The sequence below is a fragment of the Urtica dioica genome, chromosome 4 (assembly GCF_054948205.1).
Source record: "Urtica dioica subsp. dioica isolate 48M chromosome 4, U.dioica_male_clone48M_v1_H2, whole genome shotgun sequence".
NCBI lineage: Eukaryota > Viridiplantae > Streptophyta > Magnoliopsida > Rosales > Urticaceae > Urtica > Urtica dioica.
This window is the reverse complement of record NC_142759.1, coordinates 12047209-12071395: the sequence shown is the minus strand read 5'-3', so window position 1 is coordinate 12071395 and position 24187 is coordinate 12047209. Positions and strand designations below refer to the sequence as shown.

The window sequence follows — 24187 nt, the reverse complement described above, 5'->3', positions numbered from 1 at the left end:
AAACGTATAAAGAATGCCTCATCAGCATAAAGATATTTACTTAAAATTTATAAAAAAAATTCAACAAATTTCCAAATTTTAGTAACTTCGTTACTTATAAATTTGTAATAAAAATTTAGTACCGTTTCAAAAAAAAAAATATTGTGATCAAAATGTTTGTTAAACTATTGATTTTGTAGTTTTTTTTTTTTTTGTTTTTTGTTTTTTTGTTTTGTCATTTACATAGTAAAAGTGTAATAAAATTCAACACAAAAATAAAACTGAAGATATATATACAAACTTGTTCACATTTTTATCAAGTATCATTAGAACACATTCTTGTTACTCTCACGATCTAAATTATTTAACTGTTATCAACTTCTTTTAGCATCAGATATGATATAATTAGTTTATAAAATTAATAAGTTATTGAAGTGATCATAGTTAATCATATGGTCAATTTGGACTATGTGTGTTAAATATTTAACATTACTACATAATAATTAAAAGATACTCGAATTAATATAAAAATTAAGACAATACGTGGGAGAAGAAACTTATTTTTTTTAATTTTTTTTAAAGAAATGGGATAAGAAACTTAGGCATGAATGGAACTATGTTTATAATATTTAAGAAATGAGACTATATCAAAGAATTTATTCAAACTTAAGAATCGAACGAATTTTTTCTACCATGTTCTTAGGATATTATTGAGATACGCATGAAATAGTGTGGGCTGTCGAGTTGTGAACTAGAGCGTCTTTCAATACTTCTCCCTTTTAGCAGGCACAATTTTGTCGTATTATAACTAATATGTGGCGTGTTTCCTAATTAAAGTCCTAACTAATCTAGAAATATGTAACTTAGATAGCACAAACACATATGTGAGGCACACAATCACATTCAATTTAACGCGAAATAAGCCTTGTTCTCCGATATACAATTCATGATATATTTGGGTAGAATAAAAAAGAATTGTTTCTTATAAAGCAACAAGGCAACTAAAGTAAAGCAACAAAAACAAATGATACCATTTATTCGTTTCATAAACTTCATAGCGCCACCAAGTACCAACCAAAAAACGAAAAGTCGTCAAACAGAAAGAAGTGTTTGATCGACTTTTGTCTGACATTTTAAATAAAAATAATATTATTATTATTTGGTCCGTTCAATGCTGATATACATATATATATATATACATATATATATATATATATATATATTTTTTTTTTTTGAAAGAGTGTTTCAATGCTGATTTGCCTAGCTTGAGTTTGACATTTTGTTCGCTGATGGTCTTCGAAAAAGGAAATTGGATATTGCATGATTGTAATGTATCACCTAATATTCTGTCATCGTTGTAAAGAAACGGTAGTTCATGACATGCCGCTCATTTTGGGCGTCCGAAATTGAATAAAACCAAAATTTTATTCCGTTTTGTTCATGGTATAGAATTTTGTTTTGATAATATTCACGGAACTAAAATTCCAATACTATTATGTGCTATTTATCAAAATTACTTTTTTTTTAGAATTCAAAACAAATTATATTTTTTCATTAGGTAAAATATAACGCATGAATTAGGATGGAATGTTTCATTCCGGTTTAGTCGGAACTCCTCCACTATTCATATCGGAAAATTCTAGTCTTTAAATACCAGAATTTTGGTTCGGTCAAAACAAAATTTCGGTTCGATCAAAACAATAATCATGCCCCCGAAAATGCCCATATTTACTTCCAGGTAACACCCTTGTTTTGTTTGATATTATAAAACGAGAGTGATGAACGTTGGTCTTGATCTACTACTTCAAAAAAAAATTAGATTTCTAGTCTCCGTCACCTAAGATAGATGAGAAATATTTGAGCTAAGAGGGCGTTGAGAGATTTTCCCCGATGCATGTTCTGACGCTCAACGTTAATATGAAGAGTTAAGTGAGATGAGAGATCTCATCTCGTCTCTAGATTGTAGAGAGATAAAGTAAGAGAAATTGAGATATAAAAATTAATATAGTTTCTCTATTTTTATCGGGTTAATAAGAAGGAATAAACGAATAATTAAAATCTCCTTCCTAACTAAATAAAAAAAATCACTTTTATTCTTCTAAACATATATATTCTATTGTCTTTTCAAATACAAAAACTGTGGTGGAAATTTTATGAAAAACCGAAACCCCTTTTCGAATTTGAACCGAAAAATTATGCCTTGTCGTTGCGTTATTACTCTACCATTAAGTTAAATAGACGTGATTGAATTGTTTACGTGCTTTTTAAGTAGTAGATTTATGGGAGAGTTAGACATATAGTCCATTTAAATTAATCACATGCGTTAAAATTCTAGCCGAAAAAATTAAGAAAATAGCCCAAACTCAACAAGAGACATGCACTGTATAATGGAGACGTAGATATGAATTATACTATTTTTTAGCTGGGCTATAAATTTTAATTAAAGATAGTTATTTAGCTATTTCATATCATCTTTCTAAATTTAATTTATTATAGAAGCCGATAAATCCACAAGATAAGAAAAGAAAAAATATGCTCAGCTTCATTATTCTAAAAGTGCAAAAAATAAGTTAGGCTAAGCTACTTTGGACATAATATTTTCTAATATAGAATTATTATTATATATATATTAAAACTAAAATTATTTAATAATTGTACAAATAATAATAAAATGATAATTAAGTAACTAAAAATTGATGGTTACTTCCAAAAATATTAGCTAGGAAATAATTATTTTAATACAGACAAAGTACATGATTATTATAATTATTATTCTTTTGTCTCATAAATTGTGCAATATGAGTGAAAATCTATAGTCAATTCATCCCGATCTAATTATTTGTTGTGCTTTATAATAAGATGATACTCACTTGCATCAACAGAAGTTTTATCCCTATATTAATAGAAGTTTTGTACAATTTTTCAAAAAATTACAACCATCATCTTCTATTCGCATTAGTTTTTAAGTACAATCACAAATACAAGCTTTGAGAGTCTCAATACAAAGATAATTAAATTTAATCTCAAACTGATTCGGACAAATCAATATAATCAGATGAAAGCGTTTATAGGTTCTAAATATGTCCCGAGTTCCAATGGTGGACACTAACAACTACTGAAGATAGTCACATAACAGGTTTAGGCGTGACTATTTCGCTATGACATAACGGCATACAGCCATGACAAAAACGGATTTAGCCGCGACTAGCCGCAACTAGGTATTTGCAACACAACTACATATAATCATGACAAGTTGCGATTGTATATTGTTATGTCGCGGCTAATTAAAAAAAAACAAATAATTGGTTGCGTAACCATCTTAAACACTAGTAATTTGATTTTAGTCAATCTTTCGTTAATTTCCCGTAAATAGTCATCTTGCTTAAGTGGCAGCTTATTAATTGAATTAATTGTACATATTTGCCTTTATTTAATTTGGCCGTTATTTTTAATTAGGCAGTTTTTTTTAAAAAAAAATTTGAATCAAATATTGAAACCGAATAGGGAAGTTTTCAAATTTGAAATTTGAATTTTCCAGCAGATTTTGAAAGTTTCCAGCGCATTTTTATTGTTGATTTGTTTTCTAATTTCGGTAAATAACATTAAATTTCAATTTGAGAATATTTTCAATTTATTGGAAATCTGTTATTTATTTTGACTAGATCTTTCTTGATCCAATTTTACATTCAAAATTTATTCTTTCTTAACGTGTTTTTTAATTCTAGAATTTTAGAACGTCCATAATTTGTTATTTATTTTCATAATTTTAGAACGTCCAAAATATTTCAAGAATTTTTTTTCAGTTTATTTACACGAATATACTGTAAATCATCTTTGTATTTACAATGCATTTTACGATTAAACAATTGGTATTAACTGTAAATCAACGTCGTATTTACAATACTAGATAAGAAGTCACCAGAACCAAAATCTCAGCAAATTCACAATCACTGAAGAAAATCTCATACACTCAAAACCACTAGCAATTCCGATGAAGAAGAAGAAGAAGAGAGAAAAAAAATCATCTTTGTATTTACAATGCATTTTTTGATGAAACAATTGGTATTAACTGCAAATCAACGTCGTATTTACAATACTGAGAATTCACCAGAACCAAAATTTCAGCAAATTCACAATCAATGAAACAAATGTCATACACTCAAAACCACCAGCAATTCCGATGATGAAGAAGAAGAAGAGAGAAAAAAAAATGAAGGATCATCATAATACAAGAAATCCTGTAATCCCTCCACCAATCCAATCCGATAGGCACAACCCGTTTTCCGTCACCATCGACAAGCTTCGACCGATGTTGCAGAGGGTGGGCGAGTGTCGGAGCCGATGTTGCAGAGGGTGGAGCGTCAGCCGATGTTGCGCTCGTTGATTTTTGTTTTTATCGGTTTTGTAGAGATAAAGAGAGAGTATAGATATCTGCATTAATGGAGTTTAAAAGCTCCCTCAATTTGTGGGAGTAGTTATGGCCGATTTTTTTTTTCCAATTTGAATTAATGACAGTAGTTATGGCCGAATATTGGGCGGGAATTAATGGGAGTAGTTATGGCCGAATATTTTGGTTTAAATTTTTTAATATTTGGTGTGTAAATGGGCGGGAATTATGTGGGGACATTTTGGTATTTTATGCCGTAAATAAGTTGATGTGGCTATTAACAGGAAATTAACAAAACATTGGTCAAATCCAAAATCTCTATAGCCGTGTGGCTATATAGCTATATAACCCCAAAAAAAATTATCGACAACAAGGAACACAAATAATCGAGCACATCAACATACTTTGGCAATATTTATTGTAGTTACGAGTAAACCCGATCAGCTATAAAAGACCTCAAATGAGAGTTTTAGACCTACATAAGCATAAATCTAACAGAAATTCCATTAAGGAAGATTGAAGGATATGGCCAATCCATCTTTGAAACATAAACAAACAACACCAAATACAACATAGAACTATGAATACAAAGTAGATAAATAAAACAAAGAAGGTAATGCTTCCATTGTATAGAGAGCCGCGAGTATGTTGAGAACAAGCAAGGTGAGAACCAACCTATTAACAAACACATTAGGACCTCAAAGCTCGATGCTACGAACTCGCCAGACTTTTTGCACGATGCCCACTCTGGTAAAGAGCTATAGTTCATGGACCCATATTCAATTTTTAATTTAGTTATATGGCTAAATTATTATAATTGGAATAGTATAGGAGGCCCGAATAGGCAAAGTTAATAAATAACAAAAAATTGTTCTAGAATAATTAAGCTAAATTTCACTTGTTCTAAAAAAAAGGAGTGAGGGTAAGTAACTTCATTATTTTTCCTCACGGAATGAGGTGAAAGTAAAAATTCTACGCCTACCTGATTTCTAAAGATCAATAATTAATGAAAGTAGCTTTTCTATATAAAAAAAAATCAATAATAATTATTAATCAAAGAACATGTTATGATCCTGTCCAGTTATACTCAACTAACATGTTAAATTTATTAACAAAAAAGTTTGATGACCCGAAAATAGCGTATAATTGCAACATGTGTGATTAATGAAGAAGCTAATCGCAATGTTATTCAATTTGGAAACTGACGTGTTGGATTATGACTCTATATATATATATATACGTATATAAATATAGTTGTAGACTGTATTTAGGATTGTCGAAGCTGTCATGACAGCTAGACTGCAATTTGAAATAATAAATAAAAAGCCTAAAAATTAGGTATTTATATCACCTTGCATATATAAAATAATCAATGTATATTTATGGCTAAACTCTTATACAAACTATATGGGAAAATTGGCATGTGTTTTGATGCCACACATCTAGCTGTTATGACGTACACATCACAAATATATTCATTTGAAACCGTTACATGAACTGTGAAAAACTAAAAGGAAAATAAATTCATAAAGTGCATCAAAACTATACTAAATCCATTTCCACACACAGATATTTGATGAGAAAGAAAAAAAAAAAAAAAAAAACTTTTTTCTGCATTAATATGATTTAACTACATCTACTTAATAAATGATAGCGGAAATATTGTAACATTCGACAACAACATATAGCTGTATATTTATACATCATGAAATATGACTCGTAAAAAGGACGTGTGAGTGTGAGTGTTTCTTAGTGCAACTTTTGGCATGTTTTTCTTGAAGCTAAAGAATATGTTTATATTTTTTTTTTTTTTTTTCAGTTTCATATAGGAGTACACACAAAGTCATGGTTTCTGGTCGGCTTGTCGCTCAATTTCTGGGTCATATGATCGTTTTATATGCGCAAATATATATGGATTTTGTGGGTCTTCCGTTACCCCATTTCATGCTTTTCATAAAAGTGAAATTTCACTAATTCTTAAAAAAAAAAAAAAAAGGAAATGATACTCCCTTCTATTTTTGGATCTATAACGAATTATATTCCTTTTTTAAGGAAAAATCAAATAAAGTACACATGTAAATAGGAGAAATCGTAGTCATATATATAGAAGATAGTTGTATTCGCTGGAGTTGACTTTTTTAAACCACACATCAATTGTTAGCTTAATCTACGCCAGAAAAAATAAAAATAAAACATGTATATATATTGAAACTCTAGAATTACAATCAAGACAAGCACATCAATTCAGAGAATTAAACACACATGGATCAAGAACCCAAAGGAACAGTTTGCGTCACCGGTGGAACTGGATTTGTAGCTTCTTGGCTCATCAAACGACTCCTTCAACATGGTTACTCTATCCGAGCCACAATTAGACCAAACCAAACAGGTAATTTATATCATACACATATACACACACATATATGTATGAATATGTATATGTGTGTGTGTTTGTGTGATAGGGCTCAAACTGATTATTTTTTTTTCCAATATAGAGATGAAGTTTTATAAAAGGTGTATAATTTTATGTTGACTCGTTCATTTTTCTTGTTCTGATTTTTTTTTTTTTTTGCTTGCAAAAGTTGTATATGAGGTGTTATATGATTTCATTTATGTTCATTTCTAATTATTTTTATGTTTTTTTTTAACAACATAAACTCTCTCTATCTCTCTTAATGTATATGATGTTCTGCAAATATAGGGATGAAGTTCTCTCTATAAGGTGTATAATTTCATTTTATGTCTCTCTCTCTCTCTCTCTCTCTCTGTGTAGAGTGGAAATGGAAAAGAGATATAAGCTACCTAACAAACCTACCGGGAGCGAGCGAGAGGCTGGAGATGGTGGAGGCGAATCTGAGCCGTCCAGAGAGCTTCGAGGAGGCGATCCGAGGGTGCTCGGGAGTGTTCCACGTGGCGCACCCGATGGACGTGACGGGGCGGGAGCCGGAAGAGTCGGTGACGAGGCGGGCCGTGGAAGGGACGCTGGGGATTCTGAGGGCGTGCGTGAGGCACTCGGTGAGGCGCGTGGTGTACACGTCCAGCGCGGTGACGGTGCTGTTCAGCGGCCAGGCGGGTCCCGCGGACGAGGACACGTGGAGCGACGTGGAGGCCTGCAGGGGATTCGCTGACGTGGCAAGCCCTAGCTACATTGTGTCGAAGACCGTGGTGGAAAGGACGGCCCTGGAGTTCGCGGAGAGCCATGGGTTAGAGCTCGTCACTCTCGTCCTTCCCTTGGTTGTTGGCCCTTTTGTCTCTCCAAATCTCCCTTCTTCCATCCACATCCCTTTAGCGATGATCTTCGGTACACTTTTCAATTACATTCATCAATCAACCACACAAGTTATATATGGTTAAGAGTTGTGTTTAGAACCTTGGGAAATAAAAACTATTGAGAGAAAATTTTAGGAAAAAAAAAAGGCATAACTAAAAAATATTTGATAATTTTTTTTTTTTTTTTTTCAATCGGAAAAAATAAGTAGATAATGAAAATTTATACTTTGTGAGGGTATATTTGTAATTTTATTCTTCTCATTTTCTCCTTATAATTTTTCCGTTCCCACAAATATATTTTCCGACTTTAAAAAACAATAGAAAATTTTGATTTTTCTTTACATATATTTTCCATTTTTTCCCTTCAAATTTTGGCTTTTCTAAAGATAGAGTTAGACATATATAGTATATTTAGATCCTATAGGTTAAAATTTTAGTCTAACTAACTAAACGAATTTGTTATAACTGATTAATCTTTAGCTCCAAAGTTTCATTTTAGTAACAAAATAGCTCATTAGATCGAAATAAATTAAATTAAATTAAACAGTTAAATGAATTTACTTTGGTCAGGTCTAAATAAATTAAATTAACTAAAACAGTTAATTTGATTTAGTTAATTTAATTTATTTCGACTATTTTTTTAATAAAATAAAACTTTAACTATTTTTAAAAAAAGATTGTATGTTATTGTGCTACTGGCTTAATTGTTCCAACATAAATTGAGATATATTTTTAATATTTGAATAATTATATTAATTTCAAACTAGTTTATTCTAAATACTGATTCAAAACATAACCTTACAGTGTTTGAATTTTTATTTTTATATATATTTATCACTCAGGCGATCAAGCTCAATACAAGCATGTGGTCAAGTTCGATATGGTACACACTGATGACGTGGCAAGTGCACACATCTTCCTCTTTGAATGTCCCAACGTCAAAGGAAGATATATTTGTAACGCCGGTGATTTAACCGTTCATGAGTTGTTTGATATTTTATCCACAAAATACCCAGAATTGCATGTGTCTTTGCCTGAGTAAGTTCACTGTATATATATTCCTCTCGTGCATTATAATAAGTTATTTTCTTTTAAAATCAAATATATTTTTTTTTTGTTTTATTTCAGTGATGAGTTGAAGGAGATTAAGCCGAGTAAGAGATTAATTAGCTTCAAGTCGGATAAACTGTTGAGGGCTGGGTTCAAGTTCAAGTACGGGATCGATGAAATGTTGGACGATGCTATTCAGTGCTGCAAAGAGAGGGGTTTTATTTCGTCTGTAGTATCTCGAAATTCAACTGCTTCTGAAGATAAATTGTAATGTACAGTATATATTTTGTTGTTGTTGTTGTTATAAATTATATATATGTTTGTATCTTCTCAAATTCGTTGGTTTCGGTATCTATAATTTCATCATTTTTTTTTCTCTCTTTTACTTCATTTTACATCTTCTATAATTTCATCCATATATGCATGCGCTTACATACTTTGTCTGTCAGCTCATGTGCTCATTTTTTCCTTTTTTAAAAAGAGAGAATTAAAAAATAAGCAAATAGCCAAATGCCAATAGCTAGTGAGGTATTTCAAGAATCTTAAACGTATTGATGTAAAGGGCATTTTTCAAAAGTGCAATTGGAAATATTTTAAGCATATAAAATCTAGTGATACTAAATGAAATTTCTCTTTAGAAAATTATGTATCTATTTCAAGATAGCTACGAACTCTCCCTAGATATTAATAATATGGCTTTTCATTCACAGCCATTTATTATTTTTAATACAATCCTTTTTTTTTTCTTATAGTCGCAACAATAGCGTATCCAAAGTTTCATTGCGAAATAATATTTTCTAAATTGTAATTTTTTTTTTTTTTTTCTGAGCGGAAACATGCCTTCTTTATTAAATCAGTTTGGGAAAATCACAGTATTACATGAAGGAGTTTCAAGCATCCAAGAAACATTTTTTTTTAATCGAAAGCATCCAAGAAACATTGGAATTAAATTTAAAATACTCATGAGCAAGTAAATGAGCCACAGTATTGCCTTTGTGAGTTGTGACCTACGTGAGCCACATCACATTGGAATGGATAAATTCTTACAAACTCAAAAGACGAGAACGTGAAACGTTACCCAAGCAACAACAACCCAATAACTGACTTCCAACCTCCAAAAGAAGGACCACCAGGCCGACACCTGCAGATTAAGCAAATATTTGCGGCAAGCACTCAAAAACATGAAGTCAGGAAACAACCCGCCATCTTCTTCTCGAGTGTTGCGTGCTTGAGATTGTTTCAAAATAACCTCGATGGAATAGCACACAATAAAGAGAAAAAAAAAATCAGCTGACTAGTAAGAATAGACCATTCATAACCGAATAGTTCAAATTGTCCTAGTGTACAAATTTTTGCTCATTAAGTTCGAGTATTGACTAATGAATGTGACTAATCGTATCCATTAGTCCAAATTTAAAGCGGGATATATTTTTCTCATTTATTTTCGTTCATTTGATGACGTGGATTTATTTGAATTTAATTACTTTCGAATGTGATTAGTCGCATCCAAAAATTAGGTCACGCCCATTTAAACTCTTCTTTTCCGCCTCATTCTTCGATTTTCACTTCTCTGTAAAAAAAAATAATCAGACCTCTCTCTCTCTCTCTCTCTCTCTCTCTCTCTCTCTCTCTTCAATCTGACCACCACCAGACCTCCGCCATCGTCTTCTCCGGCAGCGGGAAAGACTATTGGATGCAACTCGTCGCATCCAAAAAGTTCTCGCATTTTGGCGGGAACAGCATTGGAAGCGACAAGTCGCATCCAATAGTCTAATATCCCACCAAAGTGAATACGACGGAATAGCTTTTGATGCGATAATGGATGCGAAAAGTTGCATCTAAAAAGTCGCATCCATGGTCAACAGATGCGGACTATTGGATGTGAAAAAGTTGCATCCAATGTCGCATCTATTTTGATTATTGGATGCGACTATTGGACTTTCGAATGCGACAATATGCGCATCTAAAAGTACTTTTTATCCTAGTGCAAGAAAAAATCTAGACTAAAAAAGATAACAAGCACAAAAATCTATACTTTTTGTCCACATGTTGTCCATTTGCCTATCCCCGAGCACAATCAGCCATCCCTAGAGCTCGATAGGACACGGTGGGCACGAGCACGAGACTTTGGGTGCCCGGAGAGACGGAAGCCACGAGCATGAGCCTTGGCGACGACCTCAACGTCGTGAGTTACACGACTGGGACTGAACTGGGTGATGATCACGTAGCCAACTCCGAAGAAGATGTCGTCAAATCGCCACTCTAGACAATGTTGAAGACGGCCAACATCGGCGACGGAGGGGACATGTTTGAGGCCTTTTTTCGGAGAAATATCTGGATGCCGACGGAGGAGGCGGGACCGAGAATAGGACGTAGTTGAATACTCGAACGAGGACATAGCAGGACAGACGAAGGTCCAATCCCCCTAGGTCGGAGCTCACCGGAGATCGGTGTTTCCAGTCCCTAGGTGGTGAGCGGGCCGACTGCATAAAGAGAAAAACTAGGGTTTTGTCTCTTGTTGTACACAGAGAAAAAGGGGTTTCTAAATTTGTTTGGCTAAAGTCACTTGGTTATGTATGTTGCATACACTAGTGGAGGGAGAAGGGGGCGTGTCCTCTTGAGTTAAATATTTACATTTGCCTTTATATAACTTTATTATATTTATACTTTAGTCCAAATCTATATGATCTTTTTATTTATTAATATGCTCCTCTTGAAGTTTTTATATGATTTTTGGCCCTAAATTGAAGTTTTGGCTCCACAAGTGGTCGCATAGTTTAGATTTGGTCAAACTTGACAAAAATTGGCAAATGGGCAACATGTGGTATCCCGTTATAATTTATTATAATTTTTGTTAATAACGGGCATGTTAGGTTTCATATTTCTCATCGAACCGACTAATGAACTTCATGAAAATATGGAGCTTGAGAGAATTCTCTCGATGGAGGAAGTGAGGAACACCATGTGAGATATGCATGAGTTGAAGCCTTTAGGACTGGATGACGTTCGAGGCATTTTCTACAAACGCTATTGGTACACTTTAGTTGAGTTTATCAGTAATTATTTTAAGGAGAAATGCTTGATCCCAAAATGAGCTTTGCGCATATTGTGTTTATTTCTTTAACTAAGGGGGCGGAAACTTTTGAGAAATTTATAATGTTAGCCTTTATAATTTTAATTTAGCTTCAATATTATTACCCCGTGGCAAGGCTATAAAGAGTGCTCAATAAGCTGATTTTGTTGTTCCTATGACCTTTTGTTCTGGGAGAAGTACTACATTTTTTTTTTTTTTTTTTTTGGAAATAGGAGAAGTACTACATAAGACGAAGAGAAAAAAGGGTATGGAATGGATCAAAATATGGATATGAGTAAAGCCTGTATTTAATACAAAGCAAGTGGTATTCTTTCCTCTATCAAACTTCCTTCCCCAAAACGTGAGGAGAATTTTTAAGGTGGGTCATCATTTTTAAAAAGTCACATAATACAGAAAAGAAAAGAAGGACATATATACTGTATCGGGCCAAAAGTAATAAAAGCAAAAAAAGAAAAGAAAAAAAGGGCATGAGCCCAATAAATGCTTTCAAGACATAAGAAAGCCCAAATAACATCATTATTAGTCATATGTTACTCTTTTTAATAAAAATAATAAATATAAATTTAAAAATATATGGAGGCAAATTTTTTCAGGGATGATAAATAAGATGTAAACTTTTTTAACGAATATATATGTGTATATATATATATATGTATGTAAGTTGTTTTTATTACTATAAAATAGAATATATGTCGGTATATTCTTGGGTATTAGATAAACTAGCAAATTTGAATTGGTATCAATATTCAAAGGGAAAATAACACATTTATACCCTGTGTTTTAGTGAAATGTCGAGTTTAACCTTCGGTTTTCAAAAATATCGAGTTCATACCATCTGTTTAACTAAAATGACGAAATTATACCATCTGTTTAACTACAATGACGAAATTATACCCTGAAATAGACAACAACGTCACGAATATTCTTTTTATTGACGTTGACTATAATATTTATATATAAACACCAATTATCTTTATTCATTCGCGCCATATATGTAATTTATTTAAAAACTAAAAAAATAAACAACAATTTCCTAATCGTGAAGAACACAGAAAGATGCAAATTGGTAAACATCGATAGTTGATAGTCATCAAAATCGCATATTCGAACAGAGAATTCAGGATTTAAAGTTACAATTCGAACACGCATGATGAAGTCATTTCTTAGGAGGTATGAGTTTTATTATTTAATTTCAATTTAAGGCTATTTTTATTTCAAAATTGAGAATTTTGAAGTTAGGGCACTGATTTAGATTTGATTTGGTTTTTCTTATATAAGAGTTAATATCAATGAAAAGGAGATTTGTGACGCTGTTATTCATTTCAGGGTATAATTTCGTCATTTTAGTGAAACAGAAGATATAATTTCGTCATTTTAGTTAAACAGATGGTATGAACTCGACATTTTTTAAAACCGATGGTTAAACTCGGCATTTCACTAAAACATAGGGTATAAATGTATTATTTTCCCATATTCAAACGGTACTAGTTTAGCGGTTATAGCACCCGATAATAATTAGAATCTCAGTATTAGTATTTGGATCATTTTTTTTTTTCGAATCCTCTAAACAAAAAAAACAGTTACTCCTTACCTAAGCTCCTTTAGCTCTTTACAATTATCCCACCAACCAGAATATATGACGTGTCAGTATGTTCACAAAATGTACCATCCAATTCACCAGCCACCACTTACAGTGCGTAGCGATATTATTTCCTGATCACATTCCATCAAAATCAACCATCTCTCTCTCTCTCTCTCTATTCCAAGAAAAATGAGTTGTGCAGAGAAAGGAACGGTCTGTGTGACCGGTGGTACGGGATTCATAGGATCATGGCTCATCATGAGACTTCTCGATCACGGCTACTCCGTCCGCACAACCGTCCGATCTTCCTCAGGTGATCCATCGCCGATCCACCAAACTCATCCAAATGTTGAACATTTATAATTTTCTTAATTTAATTTATTTTATTTCATTTATCTTCTGTGACAGAGAAGAAGAGAGACCTAAGCTTCCTCACAAACCTACCTGGAGCATCGGAGAATCTCGAGATCTTCGCCGCCGATCTGACAGATCCGGCGAGCTTCGGCGCGGCCATCGAAGGCTGCGTAGGAGTCTTCCACGTGGCAACTCCCGTGGATATGGAGGGCAAAGAGCCGGAGGTAGACACGAAGCCACGGAGTAATGAGAAAATTAGAAGCTTATTTATTTTTTCATCTTCTTTCTCAGGAAGCGGTGGTCGCGAGATCGGTGGACGGAGCGGTGTCGATACTAAGCGCGTGCCTGAATTCGAAGACGGTGAAGCGCGTGGTCTACACGTCGAGCGCCTCGGCGGTGGTGATCAACGGCGACGGAAATTCCGGCACGGACGTGATGGACGAGAGTTTCTGGAGCGATGTTGAGCATATGAGAGGTTCGTACTCGCTTTCGAAGACGCTGACGGAGAAGGCGGTTCTGGAATTTTCGGAGAAGAATGGACTTGAAGTCGTCACGCTCATTCCTTCACTGGTGGTTGGTCCTTTCATCTGCCCCAAATTTCCTGGCTCAGTCCACACAACCTTGAATTTTGTTTTAGGTATGATTACTTGCGAGATTTATATTTATTTTTCTTTTCTAATTTTTATTAATCAAACAGAATATGAGTGCTATATTTATTTTACGGAATTGATTTTTGTCCCGATTCACGATTAGTGACGATCCACTCACGTGTTGACACGTGACAACGAACTGCCACGTGTCAACACGTGAGTAGATCGTCACTAATCGTGAATAGGGACAAATAGCATTGCTCTTTATTTTAGGGTAAAATTAAAAAAATTGTATTCAAATTCAACCTCTTTGACTTTGTATCCCCAACTTGTCGATCGTCTTATTTTTTGTCAAATTGTTTTGTTTTTTCAATCAATGTCTACATCAACTTTTAGAAAAATTGACAATTTTACCACAAAAAAATATTAAAATAAAGCCACATGCACAGCTGCACACTTAACACACTGTCTAAAAATCGATGAAAAACTAGACAAAAAAATAAAATAAAAATGACAGAGATAAATATATTTTGCGATCTATGAATTTAGGAAAATAGACGAATCTATTAGAATTTCATAACTCATTTTCCATAATAAATTGAAATAACAATTTGACCAATTTTATTAGTATGTCCAATGTGAAAATATTATTTTATTTTATCTTATCTTTTGTCCAAATTATGGTTTTAGTTGATTATGAAAAATAAGTTTAGTAAATGCTAATATATATATTCGTCTATTTTTCATTAATTTAATGATCAAAATGATAAATCCAATATTGTTCTACAACTTTATTATAATTTTCTTTTATATGATTGAATCGTTTAATTTCTTGATATTTATAAGCAACTAATCGATATCAAACTTATTATTTTCTACATAGCCAACGTTTAATTATTTATAATTAATTAGCTACTGTTTATATTAATAATAATTAATTGACAATTTTGTTCAAATAATTTCCTCCCGTTAATTGTCAATGACAGTGGATTATTTAGGAAAACTTATCAATTGATTGTTGTTGATAGAATCAGTAATTAATTAACTATAATTAAACAGACGTTGACTATCATGCAAGGTTAAAATTTCTATATGATTATATAACCATAGGACTTTAATTTCTTTGTGCAGGTAAAAATGATGACGTGTTTGGTAAACATACAGACATGGACATAGTCCACGTGGACGATGTGGCAAGAGCTCACATTTTCTTATTTGAGCACGGCGACGCAAAAGGGAGATACAATTGTGCATTTAAAACCACGTCGGTCAAAAGCGTGGCTGCGTTTCTTGGCGCCAAATACCCAGAGCTTAACATTCCTGTTGAAAAGTTAGTTCTTGCTCCATTTAACTACTCATCTTCTATTTTCTGATATATGCTTTGTTTGATTTATTCATCATTGTTTTATTCATCATTGTTTTATTCATTCGTGCAGTTCTGAGAATGAAAGACCGTTCAAATTTCCATCGCTCTCGTCAAAGAAGCTTTTGGATTCGGGTTTCGAATTCAAGCATGGCGTTGAAGAGATGTTCGAAGATGCAATAAAATGCTGCAAAGAAAAGGGTTATTTGTAGAACGGAAATGATTTTAGGCACGAATTACGACTCACGATCCTTTCCCACAGAGTGATAAACACTGTTTAAAATTGTACACTTGTCAATCCCTGAGTAGATCGTTCGAACTCGTGAATCGGGACGAATAACAGTGCTCTTTGTAGAATTCTATTTTGTTAAAGTGTAATATGATTCCTCTGAGAAGTTTTTGAACCATGAGCTTTGTTCGAAGATTTATCTAAAATTAATGAAATAGCTCAAATGTGCAAGTAAAGATTTCAAAACAAAAAAAAAATGATTGTTGTGATTAAATTTTTTAAAGCGATAAATTATTTATATAAATTGTCGAAAATCTTAATGATAATGTCAAAAAAATTTACATACTCTCAGCTTAATAGAATCCATGCTCAAGAGTTTTTATTTTTATTTTTTAATTTATAAAAACAGATACGCAATTAGGATATAGGATTTTATGAACACAAAATTATGCAATAAAAAAAGTGCAACCTATGCTCGACCTTGAGAATAAGTTTTTCATATTCTTATTCACGGTAGCTATTCACAAAGAAAGTTTAGAGAACCCCTATACCATTATTCACAGTAATAGATAAGTGTTATGTGATCTTTTGTTGTCATGCTCATTTGTTGATTAAGAAATTACCCAAAAAGTATTGTTGTAAACTTTGATCATAATATTATCAGTTGAATTATTATTATATATATTAAGCATTAATATTTTCATTTAATTAATTTTAATTCATAGGATTATTTTACACCATTATATTAGTAGACATTTCACTTTCTCTGGATGTTATAGCATACTAGTATTACATAGGTTTTTACATAATTCGTTTATTATATAGGTACACATGGAAGCAAAATTTATCTTATAGGCATGTGCAAACTTAAAAATTACTTTTAAATAAATAATACTCTTATTTGGTTATGAAGCCATAACATACAAAATGGACTTTGGGTTTGAAAAAATTCGAGCGACACACGGTTGAACCATCATGTGGCTTTATCACATTATAAACGGGGCGTTGTAGATTTGTAATTAAAACTAAACTAGATGTAGCCAACGTTTACAAATTTTTAAGAAAATAGCCAAAGAGATGAATTGGCGACAGCCAAAATTTCTATCAAAGAATCCGTTGGGCGATTAATACCAGCATATTACCGCTATCACAGGCTCGTCCAATAGAAATTGTGTTATTTTTTACTCTATTCTGATTGGTCAATTCTACTTTTATGTGTGGTCATTTATTACTTTCCCAAAAGTTATCTTGTACGTGTATACATTTAGAAATTTAGAAAATGCTACTGTAATTGATGAGCAAATAAAATATAGAAAAGTAAAGGCTTTTTCCTCTATTTCCTCTCTTATTTGCAGTTACAAAATTATCTTCATATTAATGTCGTCGGAGAATATTATTGTCTTCTCTCCCGTCTCCAAAGTTTTCTCTCACTCTTATCTTATACGGCTTCATTTTCTTCTTCCTCGTCACTGAAAGATCTTGATTTTTAATAACGATGAGCGCCAAACAACATGACACTTTTATGCAATTTCGACGTAAATCGACACCATTTTAAACATTGAAATATTTATAGATCTAATAATTTTTAATATTATGTATTTATGTGCATTGTTTTTTTTTCCGATTAGTGCAATATCTCTTGCCATATAAGTAACAACGTAACAAATTACCAATTAATAGTAAAATTGATCGACATGGTCAAGTCATCATTTGTTGACACTTATAACGTTGGACACAACTCAACTAAGTAACATATACATCGAGATCTTCATTCACCTCATTACTCGTCAAAAGATTAGTATATTCTCAACTTAATTAGGTCATTTGTCTCAAAGATGATCGGCTATAAAACACTTTATACTTGACGTATTCAAGAGATCCATTTTGAAACGTTTTAATTTATTTTCATCCATTAGACATCATAAAATTAAATAGAATGATCAATGCACTTTAACTCGGAACTCATCCATATATTTGTATCATTCACCCCTACGTAATGGTCCTAAACGGTCCGATCCTTTCTCGACACATTAAAGGCACAAAACAAGCGATTCAAGATCAAACCGCAATATAGTTATATAACATTAAAAAACTAACCGCAATATAGTTATATATCATATATCGTACCTTTATAATATATATTATGTAAATATGAGGTCACGTATAAATAACATTAGACCCTATCTATTACCAAATAAATAACATTTTTTTAACATGATTCTTAAGTATAAAGCTACTTAAAGAGTCTATTTTTAATTTTTTTTATATGAATAGAAAAATAAGGGCTATTAGACATGTTAAATAGTGATTAATATATTTCCATATGAAGAACGGTATGGAATAATTATAAGATAAATGGTGGTTTTAATTTTTTTTTAATGTAATTTTTTAGTTCAACCAATAGCGCCATTTTTCTAGTCCTATGTTCTCTTTATTTTTTCATCTTTTTTTTATAGGCAATATTGTTGATTTATTGCAGTATTATGTGATCATTGAAAATGAGATTACGATCAATGTTTTCCATCAACGACAATTTTCTATATGTTGGGCGATAGCGACGACGGACGCAACAACGATAAAAGCAAGGAGATTACATGAAGATGTACCAGCTATTTAGCCACATTTATTGCAGTATTATGTGAGCATTAGAAATGAGATTACGACCAATGTTTTCCATCAACGACAACTTTCTATTTGTTGGGCGATAGTGACAGCGGACGCAACAACGATAAAAGCAAGTAGATTACATGACGATGTACCAGCTATTTCGCCACAAACGCTAGTGGACACTTTTGGTGTGGACATATCCAAACGCCTCAATAATGATATAAAAGTTGTTGGAAAACACGCTCGAGATAATGTTATGCCTTACTTTGCATTCTCATTCATGTACACTAGTCGTTTGGGCCAAGTGTCTGTTGCTAGTCCGATTCCGGTGAGTTTTTTTTTTACCACTTTTACATATAATAATAATGTGCAATGATATAATAACCATGAGATCGACGCTCTTTCAGGGTCATATGTGGTGTTTTCATCTTCAGAGCATTGTGCTTCAACATGATGACCCACCCCTTTTATGACAATCTTCAATTACGAAGTGAGGTATGTGAGACTATATTTCTTTGTAGCTTATATTTTTTTTAACAACTAATAACTTTAATGCTAATTGTTTGCTTATGCATTTATTTTTAAAAATAATTGTGGCTCTAATTGTTAGAATTTTCAGCCTACAATTATATGTTGACTTTTTTAATCAATCCTTTTTTTTATTAGCTGATACGTATCTAACGTTTTTTTATACTAATATTCAGAAAATTTATTGTTTGGCGACCAAAAAATTTATTGTTTGGTGTCTTATATTTTTGTTCTTATTATTTAGCTCACAATGACCAATTCTAAACATTTTTGAGATTCAATAATGCATTAAAAAAACATGGCCAATTATTTTTTATACATTAATTTTTTTTACCTTTAAAAAAAATAATGTATAAAAAACAATTGACCGCATTTTTTTAAACTTGTTATTAAAATCAACAATCTATGAGTTCCAAACATAAACACTACATTTTTCTACACAAACATAAACATAAATATACACAATAAAAGTGTACTTTTCACATAAAAGCGCAAGCATAACCCACAACTTCCAAACCTCCAAAACCCTGTTTTAATAATAAAAAAAAATGAACATTAGATGTAGCAAAAACAATAGTCTTAACGATTTTTTCGTTTTAAAAAATTGTCGTGTTCTATTTGTTGTTTAATGGTTAATACTCCCTATTTGTGTACCAAAAGTGTATTTTGATGATTTCGAATGTGTGAGTTGTTTCTTATTTATTTTGTTTGTCTATGAAATAACAGGCTTGTTCATAAAAATTGTTTGAAAGTATCATTAATATTGTTTGAAAGTAACATTAGTATTGTTGTTTGACTAGACCCAAAAAAATATTTACAGTTTCAGCTTATTGTTTGATTGTTAAGATCAACATAAAAAATCACAAAATAAAAGTATATTTTTTCATATAAAAACGCAAGCATAACCCATAACTTTCAAACCTCCTAATGGACATTCGATGTAGTCAAAACAATAGTCTTAACGATTTTTATTTTTTTTTGGTTTTACAAAAAGTGTATTGTTCGATTTGTTGTTTATTGGTTAATACTCCCTATTTGTGTACATAAAAAGTGTGGTTTGATGATTCCGAAGGTGTGAGTTGCTTCTTATTGTTTTTGTTTTATGAAAAATAGAGTTGTTAGTGATTTATTATATATGCTTGTATATATAAATAACATATTATCCGTGTTTATAAATTGTTTGAAAGTAGCATTAAATTTGTTTGACGATAACATTAATATTGTTTTTTTACTACACCCAAAAATATTTTCAGGTTCAATTTATTGTTTAATTGTACTTAACGCCCTGATGTTTGTTAAAAAAATACGAGTTTTAGATTTGGAAGTTATGTTCAGTTTCTTAGTGATTTTGTTTGTTTGTAAAAAAAAATTAGAAATTTTGGTGATTTATTATCTTATAAGTTGTGTATAAAAAAGTATTATATATGTTTGGACATTTTTCAAGAGTATCCTTTACTCTATTGTTTGAATATGGTTTATTTATTATATATTTCATTACAATAGCTTCTTTTTGTTTTTGTTGCTCATGTTCACAAGTGATTTGACATTATCAACTTGCTCTTTATTTAGGATATATATCGCCTTGCGGTTGACATGACTAGTTACAGAGAAAAAGTTTCACATGCAATGGACGTAACTGATACGAGAGTCGAAGGGGTGAAGACTACTTCGAATTGAGTACTCATGAGGCCGAGGATTGTGTGATCACGGAATTGGTCTCTATCATCCAATGATAAATTAAATTATAAGATATGTAATGTAAATATTCAATTTAATGTGTTTTCTTACATTGTTACGATAGTAGATTGTATTTGGATATGATTTTATAATGATTCTATAGATGTATTGTATCAAACAAGCAATATCAGAAAACAAGACATGTCTACTGATTTCGATCATCATAACTTTGGTTAAAAGGAGAAAAGAATATCATTGCTGGAATAAATCAAAGCAAATCACAATAGAGATAGGTAAATTGTTTCTGAGTGCTAATTATATATTATTATTACATGCAAAAACAAAGATCAGTAGGCTCTCAAAAACATACATGAACTTTATAATGAATAATTTCCATGAAAAGTACCTTTTTTAAAAAAAAAATTTCCCTTATAGAGACCTCATAATAGCACATGAAGCTATGAATAACATCAAACAAAAATTCTCTTCCGAAACAAAAAATAAATATATTTATATATCGGTTGCAAAAATCCCAAGCTACCTATCGGTACATAAGCGAAGCCTAAGCTATAAATTCTCTTAATGATGGTGCATCCTCTTGAATCCTCGTGGCTAGTTTATTACGGTCGTCCTTAGATTTCATTCAGATCAAGAACGTCCGAGCGACATGTCATTCCCATCACCATATCCCTATATTAAATTACCAAGAGAAATCGCTTGTGCAATGAATATTCGAAAAAAGAAAATACAAAAATGTAACCAGGATCGAGATATAATATACCGCGGTATGGAATATTGCGAGAATGGAATCCTTTTGCGTATTTACTTTGATTCTCAAATAGAGAAACGCATTAAGCAGTATTCTTCCAATCTAAGCAAGAGATTATTATTGAAAACAGTTTAGTGAAACCCTAGTAATCTAATTTGGTTTAATTAAGGGATCCTTTAATTAATGATATAATTGCTATGAAGAAGAGTTTAACGTACATCGTTGCGAATGATGATTGTTGGCTTGGACTCTTTTGTACCCTTGTTGGCACCTTCCATGTTCCTTTATCTTTCCACGTATCTTTACTGTACCATTGTTGGCACCTTCCATGATATATTAGTAGTGCAAGCGTATGTAGTACTATTAAACACGATTACATGATTTAGGGATCATTAAACTGAAAGAGGATAAATCTTCCACCTGTAAAGGGGCATGTATTTCTGCAGCCCATGAGGTTCAAACCCAAGACCTCTCAACCAAGATATATGGGAGTACCATTAGACCAAACTAGCTACCACTTCATTTAATTTTCTTTTTCCTTGTATATAGTTTCATTTATAATAAGAAAAAAATTGACTGAAAATAATAAAACGAGGTGCTTATTTAAGGTTTGAAAATACGAGATATTCACCATCTTCAAACAAGGAATTTGTGGAATTTCCACATAAAAAAGAGCAAGATCGTAAAGAAAACATTGATGAATACTTTCTCCGCTACTGAATTATGGGTGTATTTGGAATGTTAAGAATTAGAGAATCATTGTTGAAGCCAAAAAGGAGCCATATCAAATCACTAAGTGAGCGAAATATCAATATGTCGAAACTAGGCAGCATATACTCTGAGTTTGGAGGGAGGTCATGTACCAATTATATCCCAAGAAAGATGGATGACACCAAGTTGTGATTATTTCAAGCTCAACGTCAATGTTCAAACCCGAAAAATTCACAACTCATCTAGCTTTGTCATGACTGTCTTGGGTCAAACCTTATAGGCAAAGTTACAATGAAAGAAGTCGAGTCTCTTACGTCTTCGTCGTAGTTTATCATGAACATCTAAATTGTCTATTTGTTTTGTGGAATCAAATATGCTAAGGTTGTTATGCAAGCTCTTGATAAACACTCAAAAATAAAATGAGTCTGGTTCCGTTTATTTTTGTTTGGATGCAACTAGTACATTGTCTACATATCTAGGAGTTTAGTTGTCGCTTATTTATAAGGAAGCAAATTATCAATATGAAAAATACCCATTGCTTATAAAAGTATTCTTTCTTCAAAAAATAAAAATAAAAATGACACTTTTTGTTGGAATGTCACTGATTGTTTCATGAAAATTCATTTTTTATGGGAAGAAGATTCAAAATTGAACTCCATCCATCGAGAACTCACTGAATTTTTTTCATTATTTTTTTAATTTTTTTATTTTTTATCCAAATTCCATTTATTTTGTGTGATCAAACGACCGAAAAACACATTAAGCTTTTTTTTCCCTTTTCTCCTCTGATATATTTAAGTATAATTTTATTTTATTTGTGGCAATAATTTCCCTTAGGTTGTGGATTTTGTGACACATGGAACTAGAGTTAACCACCCACGTCAAGTTAATTTTTATTTCTTTCGAAAAGAAAAGTAAAAAAAACTACAAGAAATAAACGCAAATTCGAAACCGTGTCAATACCATCGTTGCATGGATTAAGGTCTTAGAACAAATCGTTTTGAAAGTCTGGGTGATCCTTCACAAAATTTATTTTTGATTATTATGTCCGGAGGTATGTGTTTCTCGGCTTTCTGGATTTTTTTTTTATTAAGTGAATTAATGTTATTGCTTATTATCTCTAACGAATTCAATTTATGTATAATTTATATCGTTGGGATTATTTTCCTTGCAATTGATTTTCTCGTATATGACATTTATGCAAAATAGTCATCGTGAAAAATATCTCGTGTGTTTGTGCATTAAAAACCTTCTGCGCAATTCCATGTTGATTTAGAATAGTTTTGATGCACGCAAAGCTAGTTGTATAGAGGATGTGTTTGTGTTACTAATTACATGGGGGAAAAAAATTCATCAATTATAATTAAATTATTACCAACGTTAAATTTTTATTTTAAGATTTCAAATAAACTCATCAATAGATTTGCGCACGACAATATATATGCCTGGGCTAGCCTTGAAGTGTAGAATTATCGACCAAAATAAATGAAAAAATCTTTTATTTTCATCGAAGCTTTGGTGGTATTTATCATGCACTTATGGGCCCTTAAACTCTTGATGAATTTTTTTCATTTGTTTGGTTACGTATGGAAAGATAGAAATAAAATGACTACAATTTTGGGTATTTCATTAATCTTGTTAGGTATAGGTGTTTTTCTTCTAGTATTTAAAGTTTTATTTTAGGATGTATATGATACGTGGAATCTTGGGGGGAGATGTAAGAAAAATAACCAATTTGACCCTTAACTAGGTACCACATGACACCGATTATTAATGCAATAAATTAGGTAGTTAGTCCACTAAAACGTTTGAGATTGCTATATAGTGAACGTTTCATAAATCTTAGATAAATAGTCATGAAGATGACGTGACATTCCTGATTTATCCTTTCATTGAAATAAAATGGTGGGGTATTTACGTCAATTTACACGTGTAAATATATGAATGTGACTATTTACTTAAGATTTACGAAACATTGACTATATAACAACGTGAAA

General features: G+C 31.9%; 2 protein-coding genes across 2 annotated transcripts; both read left to right on the top strand.

Moving 5' to 3' along the window:
- The first annotated feature begins 6503 nt into the window (after positions 1–6503).
- On the top strand, positions 6504–9047 carry LOC149400480 (vestitone reductase-like). Its single transcript, XM_089613226.1, has 4 exons — positions 6504–6755; positions 7140–7667; positions 8479–8674; positions 8765–9047. The coding sequence occupies exons 1-4, from the start codon at positions 6629–6631 to the stop codon at positions 8955–8957; spliced, it is 1044 nt and encodes a 347-aa protein (XP_089469352.1). The 5' UTR covers positions 6504–6628; the 3' UTR covers positions 8958–9047.
- A 4376-nt stretch (positions 9048–13423) lies between these two features.
- LOC149400479 (vestitone reductase-like) lies at positions 13424–16073 on the top strand. Its single transcript, XM_089612999.1, has 5 exons — positions 13424–13675; positions 13771–13940; positions 14008–14353; positions 15438–15636; positions 15743–16073. Exons 1-5 carry the CDS (start codon positions 13552–13554, stop codon positions 15879–15881), a joined length of 978 nt encoding a protein of 325 aa, XP_089469125.1. The 5' UTR covers positions 13424–13551; the 3' UTR covers positions 15882–16073.
- Positions 16074–24187: the final 8114 nt, after the last annotated feature.